A 20589-nucleotide genomic window follows, 5' to 3' on the forward strand; every position below is an offset into this window, starting at 1 on the left:
CGACATAGCTTTGACTAGATGGACCTTTGTTGGCCAAGTAATGTCTCTGCTTTTTAGTATGCTGTCTGAATTGGTCATAGCTATATATACATATATTGATATAATTCAGTTATTTATATACATATATCCTTTTTCAGATTCTTTTTGCTCATAGTTTATTACCAATATTAATATAATTCCCTGTGCTATACAGTAGGTCCTTGCTGGTTATCTAATATGTATATATAGTGTGTGTGTGTTAATCCCAAGGTCCTAATTTGTCCCTTTCCTCCCCCATTCCCCTTTGGTAACCATGTTTGTTTTCTATGTCTGTAAGTCTCTTTTTGTTTTGCCAATAAGTTCATTTGTACTTTTATTTTATTTCACAAATATGCAGTATCATATGATATCTGTCTTTCTCTGTATGGCTTGCTTCACTTAGTATGATAATCTGCCTCAAATTGCATTCTTTCCTTCTTTTTTATGACTGGGTAATATTCCATTGAGTCAGTGATCAGTTGGTGGCTCAACAGACATAAGTTTGAACAAACTCCAGGAGATGGTGAAGGACAGAGGAGCCTGGCGTGCTGCAATCCATGGGGTCACAAAGAGTCAGACTGAACAACAACATTTCATTGTATATATGTACCATAGATTATTTTATCCCTTTGTCTGTTGATTGGACATCTCTGCAAGTGGGCTTCTAAAGTGCTGGCACCACCTCCACTTCAAATCCTGGATGGTGAGCAAAGTGCCTTTATTGTATTTGTGTCATAACTCAACAAAATCCCAAATGCACATCCCCTCTCACGAGCGTTCACGTTTTGATAAAAGACTATTGGAAAGTTCTCCTTCAGAAGAAAGACTCTAAAGGCAGTTTCAGGTGGTGAGAGCCCATCTGTGCTGAGTCACTGTAGTCGTGTCTGACTCTGCAGGGGTAGATGAATATTGCCCTTGCTCTCCAGGGCGAGGAAGACCTCTCACCAGACAGGGCTCCAGCCCTAAATCTGTAATTCTGGGACATAAAATCAGCCAGGATGTTCAGAGAATCACATGCAGAGCACGGCAGCTCTGACTCCAGCTGTTTATCTTCTTCATCAGCACTGGGCCTGCTTCTGTTGGGGTAGCCCCCGCCCTGACCCCGGCACACTGCTCTGTTCACTGTAGAGATGCTGAATATTGGGCTGCAGGCAGAGGACCCTGCCTCGCAATGCTGTGGGTGCTGCCCTCGGGGATGCGTCCGAGCCCAGGTGTTTAGGAGTCGGGTGAGCCTGGTCACAGTCTTCTTATCACCAGTGACCCTGATGACTGTCATGGGTTAAGGCTTAAGACCTCCTTCTCTGGAGTGCTTCCATCCCAAGGGCAACAGGAACTCAGAGCTAGAAGGATGTTTATGAGTCTCACCCCCAGGTCTTTCACAGATGAGGAAACACATGTGGCTCCCTGGGGACCCCCAGGAAGGGCCCTGCACCACCGGTGTTCAGCTTCCCTCCCCATCCCCCGAGTCGTGGTGTGGTCTGGTGGTGTCTGGAGCAACTCTGTGACTTTGGGAAGGCTGACAACTTCTCTGAGCTCCGCGTGGAAAGCGGGGAGTCTGGTTTGGGTTTTTTGTGGCTGCACTCTTCTGAGCGGCCCTTCCTGCTCCCTGTGCAGCGGGGAGCCATGGCGGGGGGGCCAAGTCAGCCTTTCCTGCTGCAGCGGGAAGCCCTCAACCCCCTCCCACGGGGATCAGGAGGCGGATGTCTTCACCATGCACTCGCTCAGTGCAGCTCGTAAACACACTGTGGGGCCCAGGAGTGCCTGCGGGGATGCCTCCCTCTTGTGCTGCTCTCGGGGGGAGCCCTGAGGCTCAGGGAAGCCAGCGTCAGGGGCATCTGCCATCAGCCCTGCTGAGAAAGTGGGGGCCACGGGGGTGTGCATGCATGTGTGCACGTGAACATGTGCTCATGGGTGTGTGGGTGTGCGGGTGTGCGTGGGTTCATAGGGGTGGGATGTGTACATACGTGGGTATCTGTGCATGTGTTTTGTCTGTGTGTTCACGTGTGTGCGCATGTGTGTGTGTGGCTCGTGTGTTTCTGTGTGCAGTGTTATGTGTTGTGTGTGTGTGGATGTGTATGGTTGGACTGGCTCAAGGTCACCCAGCTCGCTTGTGAGTCTGGACTCAGCCGGGCCCAGACCACGGGGCTTTCCAAGAAGCCACAGCCCTCCTCCCAGATGCTGGCTGATGTCCTTCCAGATGGGCTGGGAGAGACCTGTGAACAGGCTGGAGCAGTGATCTCTCTACCCAGGGGCTCTAGAGATGAGCCCGTGGTGTAGAGGCCTCCCAGACCCCAGACAGGCCCACGAGGGAAACGGTCAAGGGGAAGGGCTGGGGGTGGGGGTGGTGGGGGGACCCTGCAGAGGGCCCTGGCTTCTGCAGGTACACCCTTGCCCTGGGGAGGCAGGGCTGTCCCAGGGCAACCCTCCATCACGTCACCACACTGCACTGTCGTCTCAGGAAGCTGGGGACCTGCTGTGGAAGAGCAGGAGGTGTTCACAGAGACCTCACCAGGTACCCAGCTCTGCTGGGCACACTGGTCAGAGCTGGGATCGCTCCTCACCGCAGCGCGAGGCAGAGACCAAACTCCTGCCCAGTGAAGACGCGGAGGGTACAGGGCCAGCAAGAGTGGTGGGTCAGTCAAGGCCTTTGCTCTAAACCTCTAGAACTGATGGTGGAGACAGAATTTCTAAGATGCTTAATCTCTAGGCCAAAAGAGAGAGACCCTGTCCGTTTGCCATGTGGAGGACCTGGGTGAGCTGCCCTGTGTGAAGAGAGAGACTTCTGAGGACAGTTCAGTGGGTGTGGGTTGGGGGAGTTGGAGGGTGGGGGTGGGTGTGAGGGTGGAGTAGGGGGGCAGAGGCCAGGACTCCTGGACGCAGACTCCTGGGCTCTGGGTTATTGCCTCAAAACCCAATATGCAAAGTGCACTGTGAAATGTCTATGAGGCGATAAACCCATAGGGAGTGCATTCCATGTGCCAGGGGCCCTAAATATGCCATCTTAGGTAGTTATATGGGCAGTAAGTGCAGCCGTTTTGAAGAGCTAAGCAATCAGACAGATCTGCCATATACTCATGGAATCTCAGATTCTCCATCCAGAAATCACTGCTAAGCTGGATCCCTTAGGCTAAGTCTTAGGGTGGGTGCCCCAGTTCCCACACCCCTTGTTCGGATCTGGGTCCATGTAGCCAGTACATAAGTCGTTTATTGATGGCTCCTCCCCCACTAGACTGCAAAGCCATTCCCTTGAGCATCTTGGCACATAGAAGGTGCTCAGTAATAGACTTGGAAAATGAACCCCACATCCCTGCATGCTGCAACTGTGTCTTCTAATGGCTGGGGATGGATAAGGGGACCACCCATCAGTGAATGAGTGATTCTAACAGTGCATGGTGCCAAGTTGCTCAGTCGTGTCCAACTCTTTGCGACCCTGTGGACTGTAGCCCACCAGGCTCCCCAGTCCATGGGATTCTCCAGGCAAGAATACTGGAGTGGGTTGCCATTCCTTTCTCCAGGGGATCTTCTCCACTCAGGGATCAAACCTTCGTCTGCCTCCTGCGTTGGCAGGTGGGTTCTTTCCCACTAGTGCCGCCTGGGAAGCCTCGTGGTGCAGGGAGACATATTTTGGGTCAAGATCCCTTTGATTTTCCAAACCTTACTGTTGAAGTAGCTGCCCTCTTGGTTTCAAACCCATTGGTCTTTTGTGGTTTCTCTGTGCTTGTTAGTATCATCTGCTGCTACTGCTGCTGCTGCTAAGTCACTTCAGTCTTGTCCGACTCTGTGTGACCCCATAGATGGCAGCCCACCAGGCTCCCCCATCCCTGGGATTCTCCAGGCAAGAACACTGGAGTGGGTTAATATCATCTATGCTTCTCTTAAAATCTTCAGACCTGCAAGGGCACCAGAAGCCAAAAGTAGCTTGGGCCCCTTAAAGTCATGAGTGGCTGAAGCTAGTGTCTCTTTGAAATAACCACGTGACACCACCCACAGTTGCTGTCTTCATATCACACATGATGGAGCATTAGGAAGAACCTCGAAAATAGTTTCCAGAGCATTGTGCACTTGAACTTTGCAGACGTGCTCAGTCATATCCTGCTCTTTGAGGCCCCATGCACTGTAGCCCACCAGGCTCCTCTGTCCACGGGCTTCCCCAGGCAAGGATACTGGAGTGGGTTGCCATTTCCTCTGCTAGCGGATCTTCCCAACCCAGGGATCGAACTCGTGTCTCCTGGTTTGGCAGGTGAGTTCTTTAGCATCTTTGCCACCTGGGAAGCCTCAGCGTTAGGGTGTCCTAAACCTTCTAGTTCTGGACGGAGGTGTCTGTTTAAGGACGGACAGTCTCAGGAACATGCTCAAAAGAATGCTGAGTTAGCCCGCAGTCGTTCCGGGTCCAAAAACAGGGCAAGCTGAGGGCAGAGCCACCGAGAGCTTTAATTCCACTTTAGTCAGATTTCATTGCACAGAAGCTCCTTTAATGAGGGTTAATGACATTCATTACTGTCTCCTTCACTTAAGAACATGCTCAGGAGGGGCGAATTGTCACATCAGGCCCAGGAACAGCTCAGGCCCCAGCTCAGAAGTGTCTGTTTGTCCTTCCTTCCCACAGTCCCTTCCTTCTTCCCCCCTCTGCATGCTTTTATTTTCCTTTTCTCCCATCAGTCAAGGCTGTCATTCCTCTGCATCAGGTAAGAACAGGGGTTGTAGCACATGGCTGCATCATTTTCCCAGGAAGACCTCGGATTTTAAACATGGATTGTGGGGCTTCTCTGGTGGCCCAGTGGTTAAAAATCTGCATTTCCATTGCGTGGAGCACAGGTTTGACTTCTGGTTGGGGAACTAAGATCCTGCATGCTGAATGGTGTGGCCAAAAAGTAAGTAAAAATAAATTAAACATGCATCCCTTACGGTTTGATGAGCTGGCCAGTGGACGATGATGTAGTGATTCTCATGGCTTTATAACTTGGATTCTATTATTTGCAATGAACACCAAACCCCAGAGCCCTGAAGTTCTCGTCTGGGATCAAAACCAAGGATTTGCTCCCATGACATGTGAAAAGAGGGGACTCACCCTGGAGAGATGAAGGTTTCCCTGCTCTCTGGGCTCAGAGTGGGGAGTCTGTCCACCCCTCAGGCCTCTTGGAGCCTTGGCCAGACATGGTCTGGGGTGGTTAAGGGGCCAACAGGCTGAGGGCTGAAGTCGGGGTTCCTTTGGCGAATCTATGGTGGTGAACTTGGAAAAGTGGTTTGTTCGAGAGAACAGATTCAGAGACGTACAGAGCAGACCTGGTGCATGTGGGCCCGGGGCTGTCTCTTTCTCTCCTAATCTGTGCCCATGTCCTGTACAGACGCAGGCTGAGGGGTCTATGCTGATGGCCAGAAGATGCCTGGGAACCACTGCCCGTTTCAGGCATTAAAGATCTAACCCATTGAATATCTCGGGAAAGCCTGGAGACGAAGCTGGGTCTATAGAGAAGGAGATTGTAGAACTTTCTTTGCCATAGCCCCACACTGTGCAACAGTTAATTTGAATTAAATTTAATTAAGTTTACCCCACCTCAGCTTGTCTCCTTCCTCTGTGTTCTCACAGTTTATAAGTGGGTCACTCACTGTCTTCTACCAAGTAGGCATTCATGTTCTTACAAAACTGAAACTTATCTTTGACCCTCATCTTTCTATTCTTTAATTCTTTTTTTTTCCTTAGCATTTGTTTTACTTCTTTGTTTAGCATTTCTCTTCTACAATTCTTATCCCATTTTATTTTTGGCTACACCTCACGGGCACTTAGGTCCCCGACCAAGGATTGAACCCAGGGCCACTGGATTGCCGGGGAAGTGCCTACTCCATTTTCATGCTGTGCTTTTCATCTAGCTGTTGGGCTGCCAGTGCTCCAGCACTTCCAAAGATCAGTCACCTGGGAACTGAGGCAACGACTTCAGCCTCCGTGTTCCAAATATTAGCTCTGTGGCCCTGGGTCTCAGCCTCCCCATCTTTAAAGTCAGAAGATTGAAATCATTAATTTAAAAATCCTTTTTTAGCTTTAGCAACCAAATTAGAGTCAGTTCAAGAAAAAGTTTTTATTCCATTATTTAAAGTATATGAATAGAGCAAAGAATTAATTTATTAAAATATGTGCAAGATAATATATGGTATACATGAATTACTACAAACCTAGTCATATCAATGACAGACTGAACGTACTAGTTGTCAAATTAGAATATTTTCTAACTATCAACATTTAAATCTGGCAACTAGTACTGTTGAGATGAAGTATCCAACTTGTGGAGAGATTGTGGAGAGATTGTGGAGTATGTGAAGAGTGAGTTTGGGTTATATACAAACTTTACATAGGCTAAGAAACAGTTACAAGCTGTAGAAGTGGTTGTTATGGACAGCTAACTTGGTGGTCAACCTATGAAGACCTGAGTGGGAGCAAGGCTGATGGGCATGGGGCATCAATGCGGGTCTTCAGATGGGCAATGGTCAATCTCCTCTGTCAAGTCAGAGACACCCGCATCCCCGGCTCCTCAGAAAGGCATTACTTTTTCTTTTCTCCTTTTTCCCTTTCTTCTCCTTTTTTCCTTTGTCCTTTTCATTTTCTTTGTTACCTCCTGTTAATGCCAAGGCTCGCTTTTTACCCATAGGGGTCTTGGCATACCAGTCCTGAAATCAAACAGATGTTTAGGAAAATATGAAAATGACATGAATTCACTGGTATGCCCTTAAAAATAAAGACAAGCTTGCTGAAAGGAAGGGGGCAAGCAGCCATTAAACACTGGGCTTTTAAGGTATGTTCTTTCTTAGTGGTTTTGTATATTTCTACACTATTTGAAACTTTCACCTTAAAGAGTTAACAGAGAGACTACTTGCCAGGTCAAACCAAGAGCCCTTCCCACTAAGTCACCTGACTTCCTGGGGGTCTTGCTCTAACCCCAAGTTACCGAGGTTTTTTTGGTAATGTGAGTAGCTCCCTGTGGTTCAGACAAGACCATCAGCTGGACTGATGACCAACTGTGAACCTTGGGAGGGCTTCAAACACTCTGAGGGAGACTGTTGAAAACAAGACAGAAACACTGGAGCCAAAAGATCCCCAAAGCACTCAATAATCACAACTGGCCCTGTAATGACGTGTTTCTCAACCTTCACTTATATTTGAAATCTGAGAAACACTTTGGCTTGCAAACTCTGAAGTCGTATTTCATTAAATGACTATTGTTTGTGTTTATGCTTAGTTGCTCAGCGGTGTCCGACTGTGACCCCATGGACTGCAGCAGGCCAGGACTGCATGTCCATCACCAACTCCTAGAGCTTGCTCAAACTCATGTCCATCGCGTCGGTGATGCCATCCAACCATCTCATCCTCTGTTGGCCCCTTCTCCTCCTTCCTTCAATCTTTCCCAGTATCAGGGTCTTTTCCAATGAGTCAGTTCTTCGCATCAGGTGGCCAAAGTATTGGAGTTTCAGCTTCAGCATCAGTCCTTCCAATGAATATTCAGGCTGACTTCCTTTAGGATGGACTGGATGGATCTCCTTGCAGTCCAAGGGACTCTCAAGAGTCTTCTCCAACACCGCAGTTCAAAAGCATCAATTCTTCAGTGCTCAGCTTTCTTTATGGTACACAACTCTCACATTCATACATGACTACTGGAAAAACCATAGCTTTGACTAGATGGACCTTTGTTGGCAAGGTAATGTCTCTGCTTTTTAATATGCTGTCTAGGCTTTTCTATAGCTTTTCTTCCAAGCAGAAAGCCATTTCCTCCTCCAGGGGATCTTTGCAACCCAGGGATTGAACCTGTGTCTCTTGCACTGCAGGTGGATTCTTTACCCAGTGAGCTATTGGGAAGCCCTTAAATGACTATAATAAACATTATTTATCAATTCTCCTATTGACGGACTTAGAGGTGATTTTCAATATTTTGTCATTATGAATGCTGTTGAAATTCACAAGTTTAATATATATGAGAAAGCTTATATTAGAAAGCTTCTCTGGGGCATATACCCAAAAAAGAATTCCTGGGGTTGTAGGTAGGTCATGAGCCTCTTCAATTTTATCTCTGAAGGGGTGTGAGTAGGACACTGTCTCAGTCTTTGTCTTAAAATGCCTGTATTTTCTTCCATCTCTTGGGTGCTGGTTTGTGTGTATGTGTGCTGTGTGCTCAGTCATGTCTCTTTGTGACCTCACGGACTGTAGCCCATCAGGCTTCTCTGCCCACGGGATTCTCCAGACAAGAATACTGGAGTGGGTTGCCATTTCCCTCTCTAGCAGATCTTCCTGACCCAGGGATTGAACCTGTGTCTCTTTCGTCTCCAGCATTGCCAGGAGAATTCTTTACTACTCTGATTCCTGAGAATCCCCTGGAGGCTAGTTTTGCTGGATATAGATTTTAGGCAGCCAGTTATTTTTCCTCAGCACTTTGAAGATAGGCTTTCACTTTCTTCTGGTACTAATTGTTGCCAAGGAGACGTCTAATTTCCCCACTGCTTCTCTGCAGGTAATCTGGTATCATAAAACTGGCTTGTCATCTTGTTCTCAGTTTGACAATAATGTATGTAGATATAGATCTGTTTTACTCATTCGGCTGGGCATGTGGAATTGTTTTTAATCTAAGAATTCATGTATTCAAGTTAAGAAAGTTCTTAGCAAGTATTTCTTCAAATAATCATTCCTCTGGTATTTCCTCTCTTCTTCCAAAACTATTATCTGGGTGCCATGTTTTCAAAGGCTGTTACTTGCCGTTTATAGGTTTTATCTGTTTTTTTGTGTGTGTTTTATCTGTCTTTTTATCTGTTATTTTTTTGTGCTGCTTTCTGAGGGAGCTCCCTAGGACCATCATCCATTCCACTAATCTGTTCTTTGACCATCTCTAGCCTGGCGTTCACATCTCTTTTGTTTTTTGACTTTTTATGTTAGTGACTATATTTTTCATTTCTAAGCTTTCTGTGGGCTTTTTTTTTGATATAATTATCTGTTTTTACTCCATTTCTGCCCATCTTTGTTTCAAACCTTTGTATGTTTCTCTAATGGAAGTTATGGTTTCATTATACTAATCTAATTATATTAATATAATCTAACATAATGGATTAAAATCTAACGTAATTAGATTTTTGTTTAAACTATTGTCTTTTAATAATTTCTGTTTGAAGATTGTACTCAGCACTAGATTTTCTGAAATGTTTTGGAATTTTGATTTTCAGATTTGTCTTGGCCTCTCTCTTTCTCTCGTTATGCCTCTGTTCCTGAGCAGTGCTGAAGTTGCTTCCATGTGTTCTCTAAGCCCACATTCAGAACCAGGTCTTACCGGATGTTTAGAAGTCTTACAGGATGCTCCTTGGTGGTATTGGGACGTCAAACATCTAGTCATGGAGGCAGCAGATTTGTCATTGTATCTGCCACGACTCCTAACCCTTTTTGCTTTCTATTGCTATTTCTGTCTATGCTACATGCCATGCATCTGGCTGTCCCTGTGTTTGATATTTATCTTTGTTTCTGGCACTTGGGGATTTTGTCATTCTTTTTTAGCTTTGGCTTACCTTTCAACGAAAGGTGAGGTGGCCAAGCAGTTAAGGTGACAACTAATTTACTGAGACACAGGATGGACTGCGTTCAATGGCACTGGCTTCGGAGTAAGGTTTGAACGTCAGCTCTGCTCCTTTTAAGCTGTGTCACTTGGAACAAGTCCTCTTGTGGTTTTCTTTTTCTGGTTGTTTTATTTTGGCTGCTGTAGCACATTACTACATACTTAGTGGCTTAAAACAAAGCACTTAATATCTTACAGTTCTGTAGGTCAGAAGTCCAAAAGGGGTCTCATGGGGCTAAAATCAAGGTGTCTGCAGGCTGTATTCCCTTCTGGAGCTCTGGGGGAGAATCCATCCCCTTGTCTCTTGTAGCTTCCAGAGGCCACCTGCCCTCCTGGCTGGTGGCCTCATCTCCGCCTCTGGGCAGCAGTGCTGGGCTACCTGGAGGTCCAGTGACCCCTCATGTGGCCGTCTTTCTGTTTCTCTTCTGACGCCCTCTTCTAATTTTTATGAGTACACTGGCCTCATGAGGATAATTCAGGGTGATCTGTCTTCAGGCCAGCTGATTAGCAGCCTTACTCCATCTGAATTCCCCTTTGCCATGCAACCTGACAAATTCCCAGGTTCCAGGGACTCGAGTGTAGACCTGTTTGAAACTGACTATAACCCAGTTTCTTCATCTGCAAAATAGAGCAATGGTGAGGTCTGAATTCATAGGGTGCCTGGCTAATAGTCACAACAGTATTAGCTAACATTGTTATGACTATTACATTCTTATCATTCAGTATGTTCTCCATCACGTCCACGGAGCAGGTACATGTGTCTGGAGAACCTGTAAGAAAGATCTCAGTCTGACACACTGTTAGCAGCACAGTTAGGTGGAACTTCTCAGGGTGACGATGATAGACCTGGTTACCAGCATCTACAGCCACGCAATCTCATTATTTGGAAGAGTGACAGTGTCATTCCATTTGTCCATCTGCTCAATCCATTTCCCACTCAACAAGTTAACTGAACGTCTAGCTGGGGCCAGGTGCTGGGTGAATCCCAGAGTAAAGACAGGAAGCGGAAATGGAGGGGGCGGGTGGGTAAGTGATGATGGTGGTAAAATGATTTAGTTCCTTTGAAAAACGAACATGATGGGACTCTGCTCAGTGTTATGTGGCAGCCTGGATGGGAAGGGAGCTTGGAGGAGAAAAGATCCACGTATCTGTATGGCCGAGTCTCCTCGCTGCTCACCTGAAACTATCAGAACACTGTTAATCGGCTACACCCCACTACGAAATAAAAAGTTTGAAGTTAAAAAAACCCCAACAAAAACGAGTATGAGAAGCAGATGCAAGAAACATATGCGTTTTCACCCCAGGTTATAAAATGGCAGCATTTCCTTCTTTGGATTAATACGATGGATTCTAGTCACTGGATCTCAAGTACCTGTAACAGGTAGAAAGCTTCTAGAGATTATTTCAGACAGTAAAAAACCCAGCTAAGAGAAAACACTCAAACCTAGTTCCTCAAAATAGGGAAGGACATTGTCATTTTACAAAGGAGAAATAACCTGGGGATTTCTAACAAGGATATATCGCTTGAAGAGGATTAATATTTGCAGTCAACACTAACAAGGTTTAAATAGTTAGGGAGTATAATTCAGACGCTGGCAAAAACTTCAACTTGGAGTCGTAAATATTTCTTCTGACTTTTCTAGAGCAAGGATCAGGGAACTGTGGCTGATGGGCCAAAGTTGGTCTGTTGTCTGTTTTTGCAAATAAAGTTTCATTGGCACCCGGCCACACCCATTCATTTATTTGCTGCGTCTGGACACTTTTGAGGCAGGACGTAGAGTTAAACAGTTGGGACAGAGACCACATAGTTTTTGAAGCCTAAAACATTTACTGTCTGGCCCTTTAAGGAAAAAGTCTGTCAACTCGTGTGCAGACCATTATTTTTGGAATCAGCGTGGTGACTATTTTTCATCTTCATTGACCCATCAGTGGCAAGGCAGAAGGGGAACAGTTTCTAGAGTTGGTGGAAACATGACCCATTGTAGAGGGAATTTCCCTAGTCCCAGGCAGGCTATCAAAGATGAGAGGTCTGAACGAAAATTCCAACTCTTTCTGGTGACTGAATGGCCAAGATGGTGATGGATGTAATTTCATGGATACAGTTTCCCTTCTTTTTATTCCTAGTTGGCCAAGAAAACTACCTTCAGGTCCAGAAAGAGAACTCAATGGTGCTCATTGCTATGAAAAGGGTTTGAAGGGGCGCCTGCTGGCCTGGGCCTTGGGGGGTGAGGCTGAGGGGGTGTTAATTCTGACAGTGCTTGGAGAAGGCACCTCACTCGTGGCTGGTTCTTTTCCTCTTATAGCAGAGGGACCTGGAAGAAAACAATTCTGTGAACATCTCAGAATGTGTTCAAAAATTAGAAAACTAAATCCAGCTGAATCTTCTCGTGATTTCCTATCACAAGTGAACCCAGGCACATATGACACAAGCCAGCATTGGCTGGAAGTACACTGTTTAGGGAATGGTTTTCTCCAGGCAAAACCTGTTCCGTTATGTGAATTGTGAAAGCAAAAACCAATGAGAACAGGTGTGTGTGTGTGTGTGTGTGTGTGTGTGCAAATCCAGTAGTTCTGAAGCTGCTACTCAATTCTGCAATTTGATTGTTCTCTTATAAGGTTCTCTTACGGCTCAACTGATAAAAGAATCTGCCTGCAATGCGGAAGACCTGGGTTCAATCCCTGGATTGAGAAGATCCTCTGGAGCAGGGAAAGGCTACCCACTGCAGTATTCTGGCCTGGAGAATTCCATGGACTGTATAGTCCATGGGGTCACAAAGAGTTGGACACGACTGAGCGACTTTCACTTTCACTTATAAGGTTACGGATCACAATTTTCCTAAGATTTAGAAGACACATGTTTTATTGCTAAGGCCAGAAGACACTGTGGACCTCAAATTTCACGTTTCCAAATTTCACTGGATATGGCAGAGTCCAAATGCATGAATAGAGGAGGGTGGCGGTGTCGTGTATGACAAGCCTTTGTTGCTGAGACATGCGCTGCATTTACCTTAAAGCTGTCTTCTTCCTCCTGGTAGACAGGATTCATGCTGGTGAGAGAGGCAATGAACTCGAGGGCAGTGAGTGGCTTGTGGGACTGCTGGCGGATTCTCCGCTCCGTGAGCACCTCCTTCACCACTTGGACAATGTGTCCTTGCGTGAAGCCGTCGGTGATCTTCGCCAGGCAACTGACACTCAGGGTGTCTGTGATGACGCCACCATGTCGTTGAATGATCTCCTTCCACAGAACTGTTGTGTCCAAGACGATGGTAAAGACAGAGAATGAGAGTCAGCAGAGAGAAAACAGGGTTAACCCAGTCCCCGGGACAAACCTGCCTCTCTCCAAGAAAGGAGAGCACAGGGGTCTGCTCCAATTTGTAATTCAAATGAGCATGGGGCCAAAGAACCAAACACTTTGCCTCAAGTGATTTTTCACCCACAAGGCATGCACATCGATGGCCCTGAGTTCTACAGATCCCTCAATCCCTTGTGAATTGACAAAACGTTTAATAAGGGTCAATATACACTATCATGTGTATTAATACAACAGATTGCTAGCAGGAAACAGTTGTACAGCTCCGCAAACTCCGCTGGGTGCTCTGCAATGACGTGTGGGCAGGGGTGGGGAGGGGTGGGAGGGAGGTCCAAGACGGAGGGGATATATGTATACATTTAGCAGTCACTTTGTACAGCAGAAAGTAACACAACCTTGTGAAGCAATTACACTCCAATTATAACTTTTTAAAAAAGGTCAGTAGAGATTTAGGGTGGTGACTTCGAAGATGTTCAAAATCTTCCAAAACTGGAAATGTATGATGTTTGGTTCAGTAGGAGTTTGACTTGAGTTAGAAAGGTCATTTCATGTGTGATTTATACGTGTAGAACTGTAGCACACAGTCCGATTTCCATCCGCTTCGCAGGGCTTGGTTCCTGTTGGGCGTATGACACTGCAAAACATGTCCTTTGAGCAGAGCTATACTCTCTGCCCCCAACCATGGCAACCACGCACAGATGAACAGATCTACTGAATGGTGCCCTGTTGCTGTCTGGGTTGGTGGGACCTTGGGTAACCGGGAGATTCCACTTGAGACACGGGATGCTGTGAAGATGAATTAAGAAATAATCCCTGGTGCTTCTTAACCTTAGACACAGGATGGTCTCCCACACAACATTCGAGACATAACACTTTGAACACTACATCCATTCTGTAAGAGAGATTCTACAGAAATAAATTGAGACCCGCTGTGATATGTTTTTCCAGTGGTCATGTATGGATGTGACAGTTGGACCATAAAGAAAGCTGAGCACCGAAGAATTGATGCTTTTGAACTGTGGTGTTGGAGAAGACTCTTGAGAGTCCCTTGGACTGCAAGGAGATCCAACCAGTCCATCCTAAAGGAAATTAGCCCTGAATATTCATTGGAAGGACTGATGCTGAAGCTGAAACTCCAACATTTTGGCCACCTGATGCAAAGAAGTGACTCATTTGAAAAGGCCCTGATGCTGGGAAAGATTGAAGGCAGGAGGAGAAGGGGCTGACAGAGGATGAGATGGTTGGATGGCATCACCGACTCAATGGACATGAGTTTGAGCAACTCCAGGAGTTGGTGATGGACAGGGAGGTGTGGCGTGCTGCAGTCCATGGGGTCACAAAGAGTTGGACACGACTGACTGACTGAACTGAACTGAACTGTGAAGTGTTAGTTCTGTCCAGACAGTGAGGATGGGACTGGGCAGGGACAAGACTGTCCATCTCAGAGCCAGCCCTGGCACGGTGAAGGCTGGGCTAAATGTCTCTAAAGAGTTTTGACCTTCTTTGAGGAAGGTTAAAGACAGTTTTTTAATAAATGAAGATTCCTGCATGATCTGAGCACCGTCAGGGGTGTGGAATGACTACATCATCCAAACACATTGACCCCTAAATACCAGGTGAAATGAAAAGTTCCAGTGACTGTTGAGGAATAGAATGACTTGGGACAGAACTATGACCCACACCAGAGAGTCTGGTTTTGGGGCCTCAAGTTATTTCTCTATCCTCCTTGGTGGGGGATCCTTGGCTCCAAGGTGAGCGGAGATGCTGGCAAGGGGGATATGTTACCATGGGGCCTGAGGTATCTTCTAGCTGTGGAAGGTTAGCCATCGAGGCTTGAGGCCACAGTGAAGCCTGCAAGGGCTCCAGGGGCCCCCAACCTGACCTAAAGCAGCATCTACCCCCTGCATCTATGCTGCTACTTCCTTAGGGGGTTTATTTAAACTTGAAGTCATCTTAAGGTTACCTGTAAAAATAGAAGTAGAAAGATTTAATCCTTAGGCTTCTGTGAGAAATAAGGACAAGAAAGTATAGACAGCAACTGGAAGAAACCGTTCTGATATACAGTGGGCATTTTGATTTCTATAGCTTTATTACTGCTATTTCTGTAATTACTATTAGTCATTCTATTTTGTGGGGCTTCCCAGGGGGCTCAGTGGTATAGAACCCGCCTGCCAATGCAGGAGACATGGGTTCAATCCCTGGGTGGGGAAGACCTTCTGGAGAAGGAGATGGCAGTGCACTCCAAGATTCCAGCCTGGAGAATCCCATGGATAGAGGAGCCTGGTGGGAGTCCATCGGATCGCAGAGAGTCAGACACACGACTGAGTGACTTAACAGCAACAACACTGCATTTTGTACCAAAGTTTTCTAATGCTCACTAAAACATCAATGATTGATATAAAAGCTAACACAAAATAAACAAGAGTATTTCTGAGCATATTTATGTAAAGACCCTGGAGCAGATAACGATTACCCTTATCTAAATACAACTGTCACAGATCAGAAAACAACCCGTGGTAAAAATACACAGCAACAATGACCACCACATCACACCACCCCTTGGGATCTAGTCTGTCTTGTCCACATTCGTAACATCTAAAAACTGTGCAAACAGGTCTGAGTGGTGACTTGGAAGCTAAAAGGGAACGCATCTTATGGCACAGGTGATAACCCCTAAAGCTGAGGAGCCAGAGAACACCCCAGACTGGGACCCAGAACAGCTTCAGTCTCGAGGGCTGAGGGCAGCCAAGGGGCTCTCTGCACCCAGTGCTGTATTTCGTTTTCCTCTCGTGAATGCCGAGGGCTTCTCAGTTCTTTAGGCTAATCTACATCCCCTTCTCCTTCTTTAGACTGAAAGGAATCTGGTCTTTGGGTCCCCTGCGAAGAACTGACTCATTGGAAAAGACCCTGATGCTGGGAAAGATTGAAGGCAGGAGGAGAAGAGGGCAGCAGAGGATGAGATGGTTGGATGGCATCACCAACTCAACGGACATGAGTTTGAGCAGGCTCTGGGAGTTGGTGATGGACAGGGAAGCCTGGCGTGCTGCAGTCCATGGGGTCGCAAAGAGTCAGACACAACTGAGCAACTGAACAATAACAACTCTGCTTTTGCCATTCCAAATTGATTGCATCCTGACTGCTGGAGAGGACACCATCTCTTAAAATTCATTTTCATTTGGGGTCTTGCACAAGCACACGAGGCTGAATAATATGATTTGGATGAGCTTCTGGACTCTGCAGTCTAGAATTCCAGAAAAATCGAAAGACACGAGCTGGACTCCTCTGAGCAGATGCTGGGTCCAGGGTGGGGAGCCTGTGATGGATTGGGTTATTAGTGGAACAGACCCCAGGGAAGAGAGGCAGGAGGCAGAGCATTAGGAACGTGGAGAGATGGAAGCCCAAAGGGATTTCTGGGGACTAGACACGGCATTCATCAACCGGGGGGGTGGATTTTCTTTGCAGAGACATTTTGAAGGAAACAGCTTGATTTGGGGAAAGAAGGTAGATATTGAATTATATTTGGTAAACCTTAAGGACAGTGTTTCCTCCGGCTGATCTACCCTTAGCTTCTCAGCCCCATCACCTGCCCCCTCCCCGCCTGGAGGAATTGGAGAAGTTGGATGGTGATTGTTCCACACACCTCCAGCGCTCTGCCTCCTGCAAACAGATGGACAAGCAAGGGCCCAAGTTATGAATTTGCAGGCCAGGCTTTACGGGCTGTGAGAGACCATTTTTGATCACTGCAAAGACAGGAATAGTCTTTCTTTAAGATAGATGTCCCAGTCAGTGTGGCTATGATAACTTCAAGGTCACTGGAGGAAACAGGCAGTGTTTATGATGTTGGCGAGAATGGCGGCCTCAACAAATCACCCACCAGCAAAGAAATATGTGAGATGCATGTGGCTGAGCGGACAGAGCCCTGAGCCCAAGACAGCCACTGCTGCGGGTTCATCATCTGCGCGCAGGTGAAGGGACGCTTCCTCCTCCTGTCCCACGTGGCTGCGGGAGGGGGTTCAAGCTGGAATCTGTCACATGATCTGAGTCCCTAGAGAGGCCTGGCACTTCATCAAAAGAGCACAACTGTCCTCGTTAGACATCAATAGCTCCATTTTTAAAGGGCCTCTGGTTTTGTCAAACAGTGGAAACTATTGAATCCAACCAAAGTCAAGAATAAAGTTCTGGCTCCTGAAAATTAATAATACACTACTTTACTCCATTAAGATAGCTTAAAATATATATACAATGCAGAGAAAGAGAGACAGACACAGAGAGACAGGGAGAGAGAGATGCTAACAGGAGTGGGGAAGCTCTGACGAAGCTGGGAGCCAGGAGTCCTCTGCAGTGACTCACGGTGGGCAGAGAATGCTGGTGCCCACCCACCTCCTGAGCTCAACTACACAGCCCTGTCCCCTTGAACCTGAGATCACGTAAATCATTCTGGCCAACGTGGGTAGAAGTGCTGTGGGCCCCATCTGGGTCTGGTTCCTAAAATCTCCTGAGAGATCATTTAGAGGATCTTTTTCTCCCTTTGATGCTGGTTGGCTGCAGAGGGTCCAGTGGAGGGCTTGCAGGCCCCAGAAGTCAGGGAAGCCCCTAGATGATGGAGAGATAACTGCATCCAAAGTCCCCCCGTCCTTTGTATAGAACACTGATTTATGAAGTCTGGACCACAGTTTATGGAGATAGAAATGACTGCATGTTGCAAACCGAGTGGCTAATAAGCTAAGAGATTTTCATGTATGGGGAATAAAGGGCTGTTCTTTCAGCAAATTGCATTAGCCAGGAGCTTAAGAACAACCAGAAAGAAACATATAGCCTCTCTGTTTTGGTGATGCTACTGTGAAGGATTAACAGAAACCAAGTCTGACCTAGTAGATTTTATTACTATCATCAGTGCTCACCATTGCTGCTGTGTCATCGCTAGCTCCATCTCCTCTCTTGCCACCACCACCGTGACCACCAGGATCTCCTTCACCCCCAGGCTGCAGCCATGACCACCATCCTCAGACTGCAGTCACCATCACCACCATGTCCAAGACACCATCACCACCATCACCACCTCTAAACCAGATCTATCACCACCGCCACCACCACCATGGCTGGCCAAGATGACCCCTCAGTGAGCTGTGCTTTGACCTCCACAGCCTCTGTCGTCCACTGTCCTTGACCTTGAGCTGGCCCTGGGACTTTCTCTTGACCAGCAGAGTGTGGTGAAGATGACTGTGTGACTTCTGAGGCTGGGTCACAAGAATCCATCCAGCTTCCTCCTGAATCTCTTGAAACGTGTGCTCTCAGGATGTGATTTTGGGGACCCGGGTGCTGTGCAAAAGGCCATGGGGAATGGAGAGCTGGTCCCCCAGCCCCAGCTGAGCTTCTAGCTCATCCAGTCACGGATGTCCAGGCCTATCTAGGCTTCAGATGACTGAAGCTCCAGTCGCTGTCATGAAACACCTTGGGGGGAGGGAAGCCCCAGCCAAATCCAGTGGCCCCTCAGAACCACAAGAGGCATAGGTTGTTGTTTCCAGCCCCTGGGGAGGGCTGTCACACAGCAAGAGACGTGGAGACCCCATCAGCACCACTGCCGGCTCCCGAGCCATCTACCACCCAGCTGTGGAAATCCTCCTCCTCCAGGACAACCATCAGCACCTTATTCCCCCTTCTCCTCCACCTCTACCCGTGCTCTTGGGGGGCTGGGATGGTACTGGGCATTCCAGCCATCTTACAGAAGGGTCACCACCACCCCGCGAACTCCACGGTTCTCCTACGTTACAGATGAGAGAGCGGGGAGGCTCAGAAGGTCAGCCAACTTGTCAAGGTCATCAGTGATCCAGGGGCCAAGCTGGGATCAGACCCAGGTCTGCTCAGAGCCCACATCTCACCCTTCTTCCCCATTTCACTGCCCTGTTTCCCAGGGTCCCTGGTTGGTACGGTTCCCGGTTAATAATAGATTTCCAAAAATGTGGATTTTGAATCTGTCTGTTCAAGAAAAAAAAATGGAAAAAAGTAAGCTATTGTATTTAGCGTGTAAGTCAATCAACGTTCTCCTGAACTAATATTTTAAGATTGGAAAAGAAATGCTGCCAGATGAGAAAGGCAGCACCACCATGGGGACAAAATGAGGGACCCGACTCTACCTGTTGGAAGGAAAATTCACACCCTCGAGGCTTCTGTCTCCCTCGGGGCTCAAAATATTAATCCCTGTCCAGTTTCTTCGGAGAAGGCAATGGCATCCCACTCCAGTACTCTTGCCTGGAAAATCCCATGGACGGAGGATCCTGGAAGGCCGCAGTCCATGGGGTTGCTGAGGGTCGGAGACGACTGAGCGACTTCACTTTCACTTTTCACTTTCATGCATTGGAGAAGGAAATGGCAACCCACTCCAGTGTTCTTGCCTGGAGAATCCCAGGGACGGGGGAGCCTGGTGGGCTGCTGTCTATGGGGTCACACAGAGTCGGACACGACTGAAGTGACTTAGCAGTCCAGTTTCTTATCGTCCAGGGAAAAACGATCATGTTAACAACAGAACAGAGGTGTACGCTTTGCTCTTCTGACCTGGCATTTGCGTTTATAGCTCAGAGTCTGGCTGACCCTGGCACACTGGGCCTCACGCCCTCTTCTGATGCTCCTGGGTGATGAAGGCCACCCTCCCGGCCCCACACGACAGCACGGCCATCACAGATGGCCCAGCCTCGCTGGCTGCACACGGGAAGGGGTGAGGGGGTACTTGCCATATCTGGAAGCATAGTCTGGTCTGGGAACCAAAATAATTTTTTGGTAAGCTTTGCAGAAAGGTTGAAGTTCCGCATCAAAAGGTCGCTTTGTGGTCCCCACAATTAGAATCCTGTCGTCTGGCTTCAGGAGTTTCAGCATTTTGGGAAGCTGCTTTTTCAGGCGCTTAGGTTCCATCTGGGAGAAACAGAGAGGAAAAAAAAAAATGAGCCCACATATAGAAAACAGAATTAAGAGCTAAAGAAAGTTCAGCCTCGGACGCACCGTGGGATGCCCTTACTAATGTGCTTTCAGGGCTGCTGGCCATACTTTCCTAGAGTGTGTCCTGGGCCAGGTCTCAGGACGTGATTCCTGGTTGGTGTGGTCTGAATTGCTGGCCCTTCCTTTCCTCAAATCTGGTGTTCAGATTTGGACAGGGGGAAGGAGGGAAGCACCTGACCGAACGTTCTAGCATCTTAGCCCTAAGCATGGGAAATGGGTGGATTTCCAAGCGGAAGGAAGCTGCCTGGGGTTGACAATGGGTTCTGGTGTGTTCCTCCGAGCTGTTTTGCAGGTGAACCCAAGACTTCCTTTGTTGATGGCCGTGACAATGAGGATCCAAGGTCCCGGATCTCAGATCTGAAAACACCCCATGACACGGAGTGTGACACCACTTCTCTCCGAAGCAGTCTGGATGTAGTCCGAAGCTGTCTTATTTCAGTACAGCCTCCGCACTAATTGAGGGTCAGGAGCAAGATGTGAGGCACTGGAGGGAGGAGGACTTCCGGCCTGGGGGTAGTGGTGAGCAGATTTGGCCACGTTGCCATGGCAACACACCAGCCTTCAACCAGGGCAGCAAGAGGAGAGGAAGTGGTGAAGGGTGGTGGGGGGCCTCCACAGAGATGCCCAAGCATACTCTGGGCCTCTTTTGCTCCCCTTTGGCTCAGGGACAACTTAGACACGGAGTTAAAGATC

General features: G+C 47.5%; 1 protein-coding gene across 1 annotated transcript in view; it reads right to left on the bottom strand.

The window, feature by feature from the left end:
• Positions 1-6072: 6072 nt before the first annotated feature.
• Positions 6073-20589, bottom strand: part of IQCA1 (IQ motif containing with AAA domain 1) — a 187557-nt gene continuing 173040 nt past the window's right edge. The window contains exons 17-19 of the mRNA XM_027537993.1: positions 19635-19812; positions 12604-12842; positions 6073-6678 (exon numbers count right to left, since the gene is read on the bottom strand). Of these exons, the coding sequence (XP_027393794.1) occupies positions 6517-6678; positions 12604-12842; positions 19635-19812 (579 nt within the window). The 3' untranslated portion in view covers positions 6073-6516. The remainder of the gene's footprint in view (positions 6679-12603; positions 12843-19634; positions 19813-20589) is intronic.

Source organism: Bos indicus x Bos taurus, chromosome 3 (genome assembly GCF_003369695.1).
Source record: "Bos indicus x Bos taurus breed Angus x Brahman F1 hybrid chromosome 3, Bos_hybrid_MaternalHap_v2.0, whole genome shotgun sequence".
Classification (NCBI taxonomy): domain Eukaryota; kingdom Metazoa; phylum Chordata; class Mammalia; order Artiodactyla; family Bovidae; genus Bos; species Bos indicus x Bos taurus.